This window comes from Asterias rubens, chromosome 8 (assembly GCF_902459465.1).
Source record: "Asterias rubens chromosome 8, eAstRub1.3, whole genome shotgun sequence".
In the NCBI taxonomy this organism is placed as follows: Eukaryota; Metazoa; Echinodermata; class Asteroidea; order Forcipulatida; family Asteriidae; genus Asterias; species Asterias rubens.
In genome coordinates this window covers 4,468,777-4,483,409 of record NC_047069.1, presented here as the reverse complement: position 1 = coordinate 4,483,409, position 14,633 = coordinate 4,468,777, and the positions used below count along the sequence as shown (strand labels likewise).

Genomic DNA, 14,633 nt, shown 5'->3' with positions numbered 1-14,633 from the left:
TATGTCTGAGCGCGCACACTACTGGTGAAACATGTGAAAAAGGACTTTCAAAAGTTTCCCATCGTTGAATGCAGAAAACACCTTAAGATTAGAATTGAAATATTGCAAATGACTTGGATTTGATGTCAAAAAGTTCTTTAAGCCACTTCTCTCGTCCCTCTCTCAATCTTCCCCTCCCAGGTCTTTGATCATACAGGTTCCTTCCTCTCCTATGTCAACACCACCGGGGATCCTCTCTACGGCCCGCAGGATCTGGCCATCACCAGCGACGGTCACGTAGCTGTGGCAGACTCGGGTAACCACTGTGTCAAGGTATACAAGTACTTGCAGTAGAAGGTACGCCAGTGTCCCTATGTTCCATGCAGAGGGCTTATGGATATGTTATGTAGCGGGAGCGCGGCAAGAAGCGGGTCATGGCAGTATTAAAAATGAGTTGGCTATGTATGAGTGACATAAGAAATACCTACACACTCTTAAAATAACGTCCAAACAAGTTTCTGCAACTTTTGTCTGTAGAATTCTAAAAAAGCATGCAAGGAATTTTAGAGTAGAGAAAGATGCATGTGTAGAATTTAGATATTGAGATGTTAAGGCAGCACTATTTTCTAAACGGGGCTATTTCATTGATGAATTAGAGCAGGCCTCTGGCTGTACAGGGAATAATAAGCTCTCACCAAGTTACTGTACGCTTGTGTATCATTGGTGACTTGTGCTGTAACTGGGTGAGAGTTCATAATTCCATGTACAGCCACTGGCCTGCCTCCATCAAGATGACACAGTCCCTTTAAGTTATAAAGATACCACTGACCATGCACTGACCCCTGCTTTAAGCAGGATTGAAAGATAACGAAATACCGAATGTAGTAAAGCATCTTTCTACATTAAACTTTTCTGCACCAGGTTTCACCTTGATTTCCTTTTTTTGTAAGATTCATCCAAACCAGGTGAGATGTACACTGGCAGATCTCAGCCAAGAAATGTAAAATGAAAAAAAGTCTTCATACTGAATTAGTTTATAGATTCTCAACACCATGCATCTTTTTCTGATTCATTGTTTGAATATGTGAAAACACACTCAAGCAACTGGACTTTATTAAAACTAATACCATAGCCAACTCATTGTAGCATTGTAGTTAAAAACCAAACAACATTCTTCTGGTATGAATAACCCCAATTTGAAATAAGCCGCGTCTAAGTGATTTTCAAGACAAGTAAAACATACGGCTAAAATTCATGTGCAAATTTATGCCTGAAACAATTTATCAAGAGTTTAACAACTGTCACAAATTTTGACAGATCATGTTACAATTGGATATGGTTCACATCTTTGGATGATCACGCTTTTGCTTTATGCATGGAATTATTATTTTTGTATACTTTATGTTATAGTTTTGCTGCATATATTGTGTATGTAAAAATGTACATTTCTTTTGGAAATAAATGTACAGTCAAAACAATGCTTGCTAACGTTTTTTTTCTACCTTTGATCAAAAGAGTTGTGTATATTTATTTGTAATGTAAAACAAAGATGTAATATATTACTTTTGCATAAGTGTTAATAGAATGCCAACAGTGATTTTTTTTCTTCTCTTTGTTTTGATAGAAAGTACTTTAACAATTTGTTTGCTTTATCTTTCTGAAAAACTACTTGCAGCATGTTTTCCTTTTCTTTGGAGTTTCACTGGTTCAAAACTGATATCCAAGTTAACCACACAGAACATAACTTGCTTTAAAACTTTTCAGAATTATTCAAATGGGGAGTTGATAGCTTCTTGCATGTTTTGTGTCGTCGTTGTTGTTGTTGTTGTTGTGGTTTTTGTTTTTGGTTGTTGTTGTTGTTGTTTTTCCCATACACCTCAGCATAATTTGTTTGACAGAATTTAATTTGTAACATTTCTGGGGCTAATGGTCGAAAGCGGGACACTTGGCTGTTCAGGACCTCCAAATGATGAGAAGAGAAGTATCAAATCCCAGGGTCGGGATGACTAATCTTTTGAGATAGCAAACAACCATAATTGCTTCTCTCTACCCGGGAGGGTAAATGGATATCTAGAGGGCCGAGATGGACTCTTAAAATGAAGTAGGCACATTTTGTTCAGGTTGACCTGAGAGGAAAAGTCCCCTTTGTGTACTCAAAGTGGCCATGCTCATGTTGTTTACTGCATTAAAATACACACAAATCGAACTTATCAAGAAAAACAAAAAATATTTGTTCTTTTGAGCCTCAGTGTGATCTTTTTGAGGTAAAGCCCAACATGGCTATTCTACGCATGATGAAGGACTCCCTTTGGGTAGAAGCTTGTATATTCACTCACAGTTACACTTATTTGTCTGCACCTCTAAACACACTGCATGTGCATGTTTAATTCGTTGCCATCATTGAGTGCTCTGTTGATACATTTCTTTGCAATAGTTTGAATATTTTTCTCATTCCAAAGCTCTGATTAGAAATTGTACCATACTTAAACGTGCCAAAGGCAGGCATGATGCCAACTTAGCCTGGGAAAATTGTGTACATAGGTGTAAACAAAAGAAGAAAAAAAAGAGGAAAATATATGCACAAATATTAATCCATATTCGCGAATGCTCTAATACTGCCGTGCCTTTCTTCTCAATTGATAAGAGTGCTGTTAATGGATGTCAAACTTGGTATGTGTCTGGTATATTTCCGCAAATATTTTGCTGCCATTAAACTTGGTAAAGTGGCGTCATTTGCAATGACAAGCTTTGTTTCTCTAACCCTCTGTTTGGTTAGACACAAGGGAGCCAATGGGGGAAATACTCCCCAGCTTTTACACAGGAGAAAAACTGAATACTTCGATTTTTAAAGCAACATGATCATTCACTGTTGTATTAAAAAGAAGTAGCAACATGATCGTTCACTGTTGTATTAAAATAACAACCCTTTTTTAATTTGAAAACAAAGTGCTGTAAGTGGTTTCAGTATCACTGTCTCCATTCAGTTTCAGATTTCAAATCAGTTTCCTTGGCAATCACATTTAACTCCATAATTGCACTATTATGGCACAATTTGTGGATAATGAATTTGATCAAAACGAAATGGGATAGTGCAGAGAAACAGTTTTGAAAATTGCCTCCGTTGCCAATTCTGCATGCCAAGTTTTACCTCTGTGATGACATTGCTTGCAAACCCAGTACTATTTTAAACAAAAAAACAGCGAGCAACTTGATGATAAGGTTTGGAGTAGTGGGCATTTAGTGCTGGGTGACAAGCAAGATGCACTCATGTAACTCGATGCTTTCTTAAAAAATAGGAAAAGGGGAAGGGAATATTGATGTGTATATACATAGAGCTCTCTGCATGAAACTACTAACAGGAATGAACCGAACCGGAATAAACTGGATTGAGCTGGTTGACACTGGCCGGCGCTGGATCTAAGTGGGCCCTGGTGCTGTCCTGTTTGCCTCTGTAATTCATGCATGTTGTCATGGTAGCAAAAAACTATTGGGAAGTGAACTAACAGCTATTAGTCATAAACATGTAAAAACATATTTACAAACATTTATAAATTTCCGCTAAAAATAATGTTGAAATGATGGCTTCATCCATTCATACATTTGCTAATAATACTAATACTACTAACATATCATTCACACCAGTCAATACTAACCGTTCTTATTTTTGATCCTAAGTAAAAAGACCTTGTCACATAAAAGCAAGTTGGACAATAGTTTGGCAATAGTTCACAAGGATTTGACAAACATCATTTTTGTATCATTCAGCTATGTGCACATCTTTAACATAACTAACAAAATCATGAGGAAGCAAAATTTCTCAGGGGTTCCACAAATATGCTTAAAATGTTTGTTACTCATAAATGACAAGGGGGTTACTCATAAAAGAAAAGGGGGAGAATAAGATAAATAGGATAACAAAATGTCACAGTGGTTTTCATTCCCCTTACAGTACTCATGGATGGGTTTCAAATCTCTAACAAGTGGAGCAGTTGTCTTTAGTAGATGTTAAAATTTCATCAGGGAAACAGTACTTGTGTAACCCATACACCAATGTGTGTTTAAAGTTTGTGGGCAGCACTCGTCCAAAATAACGTTTCGCCAATGTTATTATTTACCGACATCACTTGAAAAGATGAATTTTCTCACTTTTCAACATCTGAATAAAACATTCTATCACAGGCTTAACATTGATATTGAAAACTTGACAAGTCAATCTTATTGGAGAACTTAATGATGAAAGAGAACTTGTAATCAAATGCAATTGCAGTTGCTCAGTTCCAAGGTTAGAGAAAGTTGGTTGGTTGGTTGGCTGGCTGGCTAACTTGTTTTCGAGCGCTGTCCTCAAAAAGAAAAATCACTAAAGTAGTCACAGCTCTCATCTTAGTACAATCAAAATTATTGAGTCACATTGTTGTCAAGGCTTGTAATGTTTGGTTGGTCCTTAGTTGTCCAGAATAGTCAACAGCCATTTAAATTACAAAGGAACAAGCAAGAACATATCATATATGAAAAAACATTGTCAAAGAATTTACAAAGATTTATTCACACAGTCTACAGTAATGATAACCATAAAACATAAAGTAATATTTGACATTTCTTGAGTTTTGGGTTGCCATGACTTTCGACATTGCCCATTGTTATTGGTCAAACAAGCAGCACCCGGGTCTTCGGCTTAGCCAGCGTGTGACGGTACCTGTATACTGCAAGCTACCTGTCGAACTTGCTAGCTAAGTACAACAAAACTGGTGTTTATGCTTGTAACTATTGGGGATAATGTATTTATAAGGCAATATTCTAGTGCAGTTAAAGGCGTTTTATCGGTACTTGTGAAAAGAGCCAAATTGAAGGATTTGTCTTTAAGAACAATATTTCCTTTCTGAAATTTGAACCCTTGGGAAATTAAAGCTTTGATGTGAGCTCAGCCCCCCCACCCCCTTAACCCCAGTGCATTTGTATGTAGACTGGTAAATTGGTGTAGAGGTTTATTTTCCTTGCCTGCCACTTGGACCCAGGTTCAGATCCTGGCAAGGCATTATGTGATTTGAGGTTTTCAGTTCCTTCCGCCAACATCATAAATTGAAACTTCCATGTTTTCTCAACATACAGTTCTCTGTTCTAAGAACCCATGGTTCCACAACCAGAATTAAGTAAAATGTGCCAATCTATAGCTTGAAAGTGCAATGAACTGGGAGAGATCACACAGGGTTCTTTTTGCTTCATTATCAATTTTGACCTAGCAGGTAATACAAACCACAAAGGAAGCTGTAATTTTGGATGGTCAATTTATTGAATGCTTGCAAGCACAGGGAGCGAGCATACTCCCTCGAAATAAAGACCACCTTCAATTCGTAGCAATGATAAATCAGGAATCGATTCCACAAAGTACTTTATAATAAGATTCATGCGCGTAAGATGAGTAAATTGTTGATTTGGACAAGGTGATTTGTAACGTTATGTCACACTTTACAATTAAGCAGTTTAGATTGAAACACAGAAACTCAGTCCTAGCTTTTGAAAAATTGGTTCCAGTGCCAAATTTCGTAGAGCAAACAATTATGGTAGCAAGCTTATTTCGGTAAGCTTAATTTTGCTATGCTTAGCTACTTATTCGATTAAGCACATCAAATAGCTAAGCACAATACAACTATGCTAACCAGAATAAGAATATCGGCAAAAATACCATGTCACATGTACAATCTTTGACTAGTGTCCTTCTTATTGCTGCTAAGCAGAAACATTTTAAGCAACACTGTCTGCTTTAGCAACTCTATGAAATGTGGCTCTGGTCTGGGGTGCTGTCCGCTTGCCCAAACGTTTGCGCAAACGTTTGTAAGTGTGTGTTGCGCAGAACGAAATGCGCTGTATAATTGTATGCCCAATCCAATCAATTTTTTGAATCAATCATTTGGCAGTATTTACAATGAATACTCCTTGTGTTGGTCAATAATTGTCGTCTGATCTTAAAAGTACATTCATTGTATGTCAGTTAAGTTACTTATGTACTTGTACTTAATTTGTTCAACTTTTTAAAAGTTCGCCGAGTGGTGTTTTTATGACAGAAAGTTACAATTCTGAGAAGAAGTTGAGTCTTTGGAGAATGTATGTAAAAACCAAGCTCAATATTATGTTTGAAGTTTTCTTGCATAAATCCTCTATGAAACACTTGCTCAATACTTACTCAATGCAACTCGCGCAGGCTTGTGGGTCCAATTTCATACAGCTGCATGCTTAGAAAGAAAATTTTGCTGCTTAGCAAAAGTGAGGAGGATACCAGGCAGTCTCAACATGTGACATGGCTGTTAGGTTGGCAACCTTATTCTGCACAATTTGATTTTGCTTAGCTTTTTTTCTGTTTAAGCAGCTCTATGAAATTGGGTGTAGAACTGCGTCGCACTTTACAAAAATATGAAACATGGGCCAAGATCGATGAGAAAACATCTGTAGCTTTTATAAGATTTTTCACAAATATATCTGATGGTATGATTGTAAAGTAAAAGAATTGTTTGCAGTCGTCATTCAGTTTGGTTAGACAATTCATGAATAAATTAAAAAATAATATGTGTAAATGTGTTATGTCAAATCGCTGAGAAAGACGATGGCTCAAGTGTGCTGTTATAAAATTTTACTATTTCACACCCGGTTAATAATTGTGTGTTTAAGTAGGACAAGGAAAAACCCTGCCAACACACAGATTTTCCGAGGCTTTATTCACTTGGAACTGATAAACACTAGAACCAAACCAAGAATTGCCCTAAAAGCTGAGGCAGTTAGATGGTCTGAACCAATCACACGCCTTTGCCAGGCATTTCGGCTGCAAGCCAAACATGTTTTCCAACAACTCGTGCTAAATTGGCCCAACTGGTTAGTGGTTAACAGTCGTTCATAACATTTGTCAACAAGCATTAAAACACTCGAACCCTTATAATTAGATGAAACCTTTTGGCGACCAAAGATAACTGGTTTATACGACGCCCTGAAATTCGAAGCTTATTCCATGTTTGTGCAAGACAATTGCCTTAGCTATGAAAGCAAGTTTAGTGCAATATTTAGCAAGTTGTAATATTTTGGCATGGAGTTTTGCAGTTGTAGTTTTAAGAGAGTATTAACAGTGTACATGTACAGTACTGCAGATGTGTAATAAGATGCAAAATAATAATTATATTAATTATGAATTAAAAGTAGTTGGTCCTATTTAAGATATCTGTAAAGTAAAAGTGGGATGGTTACAGGATTTTTGAAGTTGGAATATCCAGGGCATTGTGAGTATTTTTCTCAAGGGACTAATTGTAACAACTCATAACTCATAACTAGCTCATAACTCAGTACTCATGAAACTCATGTCAGCTGTAACAATTGACTGTAACCCCAAACCTGCCCATCCATTTGTATTATGTTGATTGCATTCTGATAGACGCATCATTCTATGCAATATCGATGATGATTTTACTGTCTGTGATTATAAAGTGACAAGTTTTATTAACAGAAAAACAATAATTATGTAACTGTTGGTGAACTGTGAAGATTTAAAGCGTTATGTGACAGGCAAATTAAAAAAACATCTAAAAAAAATGTGGAAACATGTTAATGAGAGGTTGATGTTTTCTTCTGCTGTTTTTGTTAGTAAAAGTCCTTTGTACATAATGGCCCAATTTACCTCACAATTATTTTTAGTAGGCTAATTACCAATAAGCCATTTCGGAATGTCAGTGGCGCATGTCTGTTACTGCTGACAACGGATGTTGTCTATCTCCCGTAACCTTTCGACATTACCCACTGGTGGTATTGTCAAAAGGTTATTGGAGATAGACAACATGCATTGTCAGCAGTAACAGACATGCGCAGCTGGAACTCCGAATTGGCTTATAGTGTCCAGTTCATTTTAACAGACTTCTGCTAAGTAAAAAGCAGGATACCAGTCACAGAGGGTACAGTTCAGATGCCACTTGAGCTGGCAATCTTTTTCTGTAAGCAGAAATGTTTTGTGCTCTTTGTGCTTATGCTACTTTTGAACTAGTATTGCATAACATGTGTTAAATCCTTGATTAATGTTTTTCTCAAGTTCTTAAAAAAATAATTGCAAGCTATACACAACTGATATAATCCCCTGAACTCAGAGCTAATCAAAGTTCAATCAGCATCCAGTCTAAAAGTTTGAATCAAATCAAACAAGTTTTAACTTTAAGCCTGCCCAAATTCCTGCAACAGAGGGCGCTATACACTTCCACCACTAGAACTTCGAACTTTACGTTTATTTTTGGATGCTTGAATTGATTTGACATCTGGTTGGACGGAGAAAAAACTGGCGAATATCCATATGCACTGGTACCCGTCTAACTTTAGATGAACAATTTGTATTTAAGATAATGATTTTCCACTAAGCTAGCCATAATTAGCAGGAAACCAGTCACTGGTGGTGACAGCATTATTTTATGTCAAATGATATTTTGGCTGGGCTATTTGTGCTTTAAAGCAGCTGTATGCGACTGGACCCTGCATAATGCGAAATTTTGATTTATGTAGAGGTCTACTTGAACTTGCAGCTGCAATCAGTGTTTTTCAATTCATTGTGGAAATGCATGTATTGTTTTCATCTTGGAATATTGATCGATACAAAGGGGGGGGGTACTGTTAACGACTCGAAGTTATTATATAAAAACGTGATGCGTTATTTGGATGATTTCAGTATAGGATAGTTGCTATTGTAGACTGGTTTCATAGTTCAGTTTAAGAACAAATCATTGGGTTGTTTAACCACCATGTTTGTAAGCTCCCGATACTGTACTTGCTACATACTTGTCATAGGCGTAGATTCATGCCCCCCCCCCCCCGTTGTATTTGCCCTTTACACTTTAGTAACGTACAGGAATTATCAAATAGATAAATCCCACTTGACCTCCCATGGCTTAGTTATACTTTGTATGCTGATGTGAATCGTTTGAATTTTTTTTTACAAAAGGCTCATACATGTATACAGGCCAACACAAAAGATACCCAACAATAGCAATTAAAACCATTAATGTACCGGTACTTTATGCACGTAGGCCTAACATTTATAATTTAAAACAAGTGTCAAATTATTTTAAAATTTTCACTTCATTACCACAGTGCCGTTCCGAGGCTTCAAAATGAAAACCAATTCACACAATGTCGTCGAAGTTTATCAAAGACATTATTTCTTGTCATCCTTTCGTTTGAAGTTGAAGCTATAACATTTTGGCAGAGAGAGGTCTGATTCGTTTTGCGCGGAGTTTGTCGTAGTATCCCATTGACGCTCCCACACAGGTCTGAACATCGGCAGGAAGGCTGTCCAGGGCAGGGGGAGGTTTGGGACTTTGGAACCCGCTACTCTGAAGTGCCTTCCCATAAAATCCAGCTCTCTTGTTGGCAACTTTCAGTGACTTTGACACCACCCAATTTTCGCTGCCTTCGCCTCCTGCATCCCAAGTTAGAAGCCCTGGCTGGTACGGAATGCCCATCTTGAGACAGTAGGCAGACAATAGGCCTGGTGGGTCGGCCAAGAGGTCATCGATGTCAAGGATGACAGCCTCTTGATGGAGGTCCACCTCCACGTACATAAGCAACTCGTACAGCTCTTTAAAACCAAATCCCACAGGAAACACCGTGGCTGGTATTGTGGTTAAATCATCCATCTGTTTGGCACATGATTCACCGAATGTTTGTTTGAGTGAATTTTTCCATGATAAAAAAACCTTGGCAGGATGACGAATCAGGAAGCTGTATTTGAAGCCATTTGGAAGCATGTAATACTTAGCATCGAGGTAGAAAGCCATATCCTTACAAAACAGGAGCTTGGAATCTCCATATGATGCTTTTAAGAGCTCATCTCTAACATATCTGTAAGTGCAGACTGACGCTTCATAACCGCCGACGTCTTCGTCACAGCCTGTAATATCAAGTAACCCCATCAACCGCTTCTCTACCGGGTTGTTTAGATCTGGATTTGGATTCTTTCTCTCTGGTCCTGAATGGAAGGCACACTCGTAAGGCTCGTTGACCACCTGGAGGCCTTCGACAAAACTGAGACATTTGACCAATGCGGTTGACACTGTTCGGGGCACGCACCACAGAAAGATTCGGTTCATATCATCAGACATCGTTGAATAAGTGGCTGTCTTGAACAAACTTAATGTGTTAATTGAATTGCGAGAAATAAATAGAGTATAGTGGCTGTAACTGCGAACAAGATTTTGAGAACGATATAGTTCTATATACTGGCTAAACGTCCCTGCTGTTGTAAAGAGCTCTCACAGAGTTGTCATGAAAACAGTTCATGTAGTAGTACAACGTTGTGCTCTCCATTTCCTTCACTCAATGGATTAAATGAATAACCACTGTGTATATGATCTGAATTGGTTTAGCTGAGCGTGCTGTGATCTTTGACCGGACAGCATGGTAGATGAACTTCCTGATACCGTGACGGGGAACTCCCCGAATTATACTAGTCGTGTCTCCAGTTTATTTGGATTGCACGGTTTATTACACACGACATTATACAGAGGCAACAAACTACACGGCATTTAGTAGGGCTTTAATAAGCTTGCTTTAATGTATTAATACATTTGTGATTGCATTTTCGATTTCTCTTGTATCTGCTTTTATTCAATTTTCTTCATTACTTTATTTTGTTGTTGTATTATGCTGCCGCAACTTACATTTTGTGACATTTTTTTAAAGAGGTGTGGTTAACAATTAAGTTGTTTTTAAAACATGATGACTCGTCCTATATAATGCATTAAACTCAATGGCGATTCAATGAACGGATACTTGAGTTTACTGAGCGGAATATTTGGATTTGTGACAGTTTCTCTTTTGAGATTGGAATACACGAGCCAAGATTTCATAGAAAGTAATGGTTTCATAGAAAGCCAATTGTCAAATGAATTGTGATATTATACAGAACTGTCTAAATTCCAGCTATTTATAACACATATTATGATCAAAATCTAAGATGACAACGGTCTGTACTCGGCTTTTTCTGATTTTGATGCTACACTTCAGACAGAGGTCTGATTCGTCTGGTGCGAAGCTTTTCGTAGTATCCCATCGAAGCTCTTACACAAGTCTGCACATCTGCAGGCAGGCTGTCCAGAGCAGGGGGAGGTTGTGGACTAAAAAATCCATTGCTATTAAAAGCATTATAAAAAATCCAGCTTTCTTGCTTGACCTTTTGAGTGTCTTAGATGTTACCCACTTGTCGGTGACTTCAACTCCTGCTTCCCAAGACAGAAGCTCTGGTTTGTAGGGAATACCCATCTTAAGACAATAGGCCGTCAAGATGCCAGGTGGGTCAGCTAAGAGGTCATCAGTGTCAAGTATCACAGGCTCTTGATGGAGTTCCTTCTCCACATACTCCATCAACTCGTAAAGCTCCTTGAAACCATATCCAGCAGGAACCAACGTTTTTGGTAACTTTAGCAAATCCACTTCTTTGTCAAAGTCTTCGCCATAATAAACTTTTGTCAGGGATTTTTTACCTGATGAGTATACCTTGGCCGGATGGCGAATCAAGAAGCTGTACCTGAATCCTCTGGGAAGCATGTGATACTTAGCATCAAGATAGTAAGCCATATCTTTACAAAACAGGATCTTCGTGTCTTTATAAGATGCTGACAGGAGCTCGTCCCTAACAAAGCTGTAAGTGCATTCTGAATCTTCATAACCACGAACCTCGTCGTCGACAGGTGCTGATCGTAACTCATGCAAGCGCTTCTCATACGGGTCTGTCAAGTCGGGGTTTGGATTCTTTCTCTCAGGTCCCGATTTGAAGGCACATCCGTAAGGCTCGAGAACCACCTGAAGTCCTTCAACAAAGCTGAGGCATTTGACAAGTGCTGTGGACACTGTGCGTGGTACGCACCAGACAAAGAGGCGTTTCATATCTTCTGCCATCTTCTGCGAATTCCTGTTACAAAATAGAAAACAGCAAGGTTATAAACATGCAAGGTCAATAAAAGTGAAGAAAACTTTCCTCGCATGATAACAAATTAAAAAACCATCTATTCAAGGCTACATGGTTGCAAGGATTTGCCTCCTGTCTGCCCTAAAACATGAATAGCTATATTTTTGTTTAACCAGTCACCAATTTTGGACCCAATTTCTATCATCGCTATACAATCGATTATAAAACAACTGTGCACAAATTGACCCGCTCAGTCTTTTCTACAAAGATAGATTTGTTGCACGTTCACAATACAATTAATGACAAGCGTATGTACGGGTACGGCAGGAGATTCAGTTCCAATTACATTGAGCCCCCCCCCCCCTCGTGAATTGTAGGTATGTACAAACTGTATCTATGATGAGCGCCCTACAGCTCGTCTGAATAATCGTTCTTCATTGCAAGTTACAGAATCTCTGGTGAACCGATTTCCCTATAGGGACAACGGTGTGGATGGAGCCTATTAACATGTCTCCCCCAGTGAATCTGTCTCTTTAAAACTTTCCATGGATCATTTAGGCAAAAACGTCCCTGAGACAGTATTTCCTAGGATAAACTGTCTGATATGCTTCTTTTATAACGAAAACTTGGTATATTGAATAATACCCCGATTGGTTGCACATCAGAATGATGAGGGTTTAATACTTACTTAGCCTCGAATGGTTACTCTGCAGTCGTTGAAACCCCACAGCGCTTTTGCTTACACAAATTATGTTTATGTGGTGCATAACGTTACAATGAAGTCCGTATAGACCGGCTCGGCTCGGCGTTTTTGTCGAGTGACCTTTTAATGTTTTTTTCCAGTGGCATTTACCCTGGTTGCAATGCATGTGACAATTGTTTTTTCTGTAGTGCCACTGTTGACTATCGGTGACCTCGTATTGAGCGGTACACGTAATCGCCGGGATACGAGGTCATGTTACATAATGTAGTCAGCGTATGTTTGTTTTGAAAAGAACACGATACAAATGGCTGGAAAGATATTTTAGAAGTAAACGGGGTAAGAATGACCCACTCAAATATATTTTGGTATTAAGTGGTTTTCCTTTTACTTTGTGATCTTTCACCGTCCGCCATTTTGAGTCAACAACTTGGTTAAAACAAAATGGTGAAAGATGTTAGTTTACGAATAAACCACACTATTCGAGTAACATCTAGCCAGGCTCTATTCATCTCACAATAAACGTTTTTTTTAAGCAACATTTGTTTGTGCTATTAATAACTGCTAAGCAAATAATATGCTAATTACAGTCAGTTGTGAGATGCACTGTCGGCACCCACGAACAAAAAAGAAGAAACCTTACATTTTCTGAAAATGTTATTCAAATGCCTCAGTGCAAATATGTCTCACTAAGTTTGGTTATGTCATCTGCAAAACAAATTAATTTTTCAATATAGCTGAGCTGTGCAAGTTGAATGCCATAAAATTGAAGCCTTATTCTGACTTTGGCTAAATTTATAATTTTAACGGCTTCAAGTAAAAAAAAAAATAAAAACACAGAGTCATTTTTTGTGTTCAAGTACACTGCATAAGAGGTAATGTAATCTTCAATGTTCACCCCCTTGGTATTAACAAACAATCATGATATAGGGGCCTACACAGTTTAACTGCAATTTGTACCGAAAGTACATGTAAGTGTATTCCCAAATGTAAATAAAGCCAGTTTCCCTTATAAGAGACGTGGATGACGCCACCTAATTAGAATGCAAGGCTCAGTATCGAAGTAGATAATCCATAATGTTATTAAGCATCAAACGAATAAAAGGCTATACATTTTGACAACGTGTTTTTGTAGCTCACACTGGAAATTAATGCTTTTCAAGATACGATTGACCAATCAAAGTGATCAATGGAGGGCGCCATATTTGAGTATAACGGCGCTGGTGTGTGTGACCCGGATGCACACGTGTGTGTCGTGTGCAGGTTGACAACAATCGCACGTGTGTAGCTTACGCTTCGGAAATAAGATGTTATTACAGTAAAAACCCTGGAAATATACACTGCAAAAGTTCTTCAGGAATTCTTCACCCTAAAGAGGACATTGTAAGGTAAGAATGACGAAAAGGGGAATTAATTGTTGGCATTCACAGTGTTGGAAATGAACATTTTTGGCAACTGGTTCAATGTGCAAAAGCGAAGTAAGCCATACATAAGCACATAGTCTTTGTTGTTGGGTCCATGCACCATGCAGGAAATTATATCAGAAAAGACATTAATTTGCGTCATGTGAAAACATGAATTAAGTACGTTTTACCGATTTGATTGATATTTTTGTTTAACTAGTTTGTTTTCCCCTAGTTGGTAAGACACTGCTTTAAAAAGGGTCGTGGATTCGAATCCAACCCGTGTAACATTTTTTTCCACAGCACTCAGGGAAAGTACTGAGTATACAGTGCTAACACCAGTGCACACATCGGTGTAGGGGTACAAACCAAAATGAATATTCTTTATCCCCGATGCAAATTTATTATCTATACAGATTTCTTTTAAAACAAGTTACATAATCGTGTAAATTAGCGCTTTTCATCTGTCTTTAGCTTTTTTTAGAGAGCCACGTTGTACCTCGTGGCTCCCAGGAGGACGCAGGTACAAACTGCGTCTCTCTATCGTTTTTAGTTCCAGAATGATTCAAAAGCATAGCTGAAAGTTTTTATAAGTCCGGGCTTTTTTTCAAGGCATATATTTGTTTTCTCC

The 14,633-nt window shown here is 38.2% G+C and overlaps 2 protein-coding genes and 1 pseudogene across 4 annotated transcripts in view; 1 reads left to right on the top strand and 2 right to left on the bottom strand.

The window, feature by feature from the left end:
* LOC117293237 (tripartite motif-containing protein 2-like) overlaps positions 1-7,569 on the top strand; it is a 35,496-nt gene extending 27,927 nt beyond the window's left edge. For all 3 annotated transcript variants that reach the window (XM_033775458.1, XM_033775459.1, XM_033775457.1), the window contains one exon: positions 181-7,569. In XM_033775458.1, the coding sequence (XP_033631349.1) occupies positions 181-333 (153 nt within the window). In that variant the 3' untranslated portion in view covers positions 334-7,569. The remainder of the gene's footprint in view (positions 1-180) is intronic.
* Positions 7,570-7,801: 232 nt separating this feature from the next.
* On the bottom strand, positions 7,802-10,308 carry LOC117293685. The gene has a single exon (XM_033776089.1). It carries the CDS (start codon positions 10,092-10,094, stop codon positions 9,183-9,185), a length of 912 nt encoding a protein of 303 aa, XP_033631980.1. The 5' UTR covers positions 10,095-10,308; the 3' UTR covers positions 7,802-9,182.
* Positions 10,309-10,987: 679 nt separating this feature from the next.
* LOC117293529 lies at positions 10,988-11,889 on the bottom strand (annotated as a pseudogene).
* Positions 11,890-14,633: the final 2,744 nt, after the last annotated feature.

Excerpts from the sequence above, each read along its gene's own strand:
- LOC117293685 (XM_033776089.1), bottom strand. The coding sequence starts at position 10,094 with ATGTCTGATGATATGAACCGAATCTTTCTGTGGTGCGTGCCCCGAACA.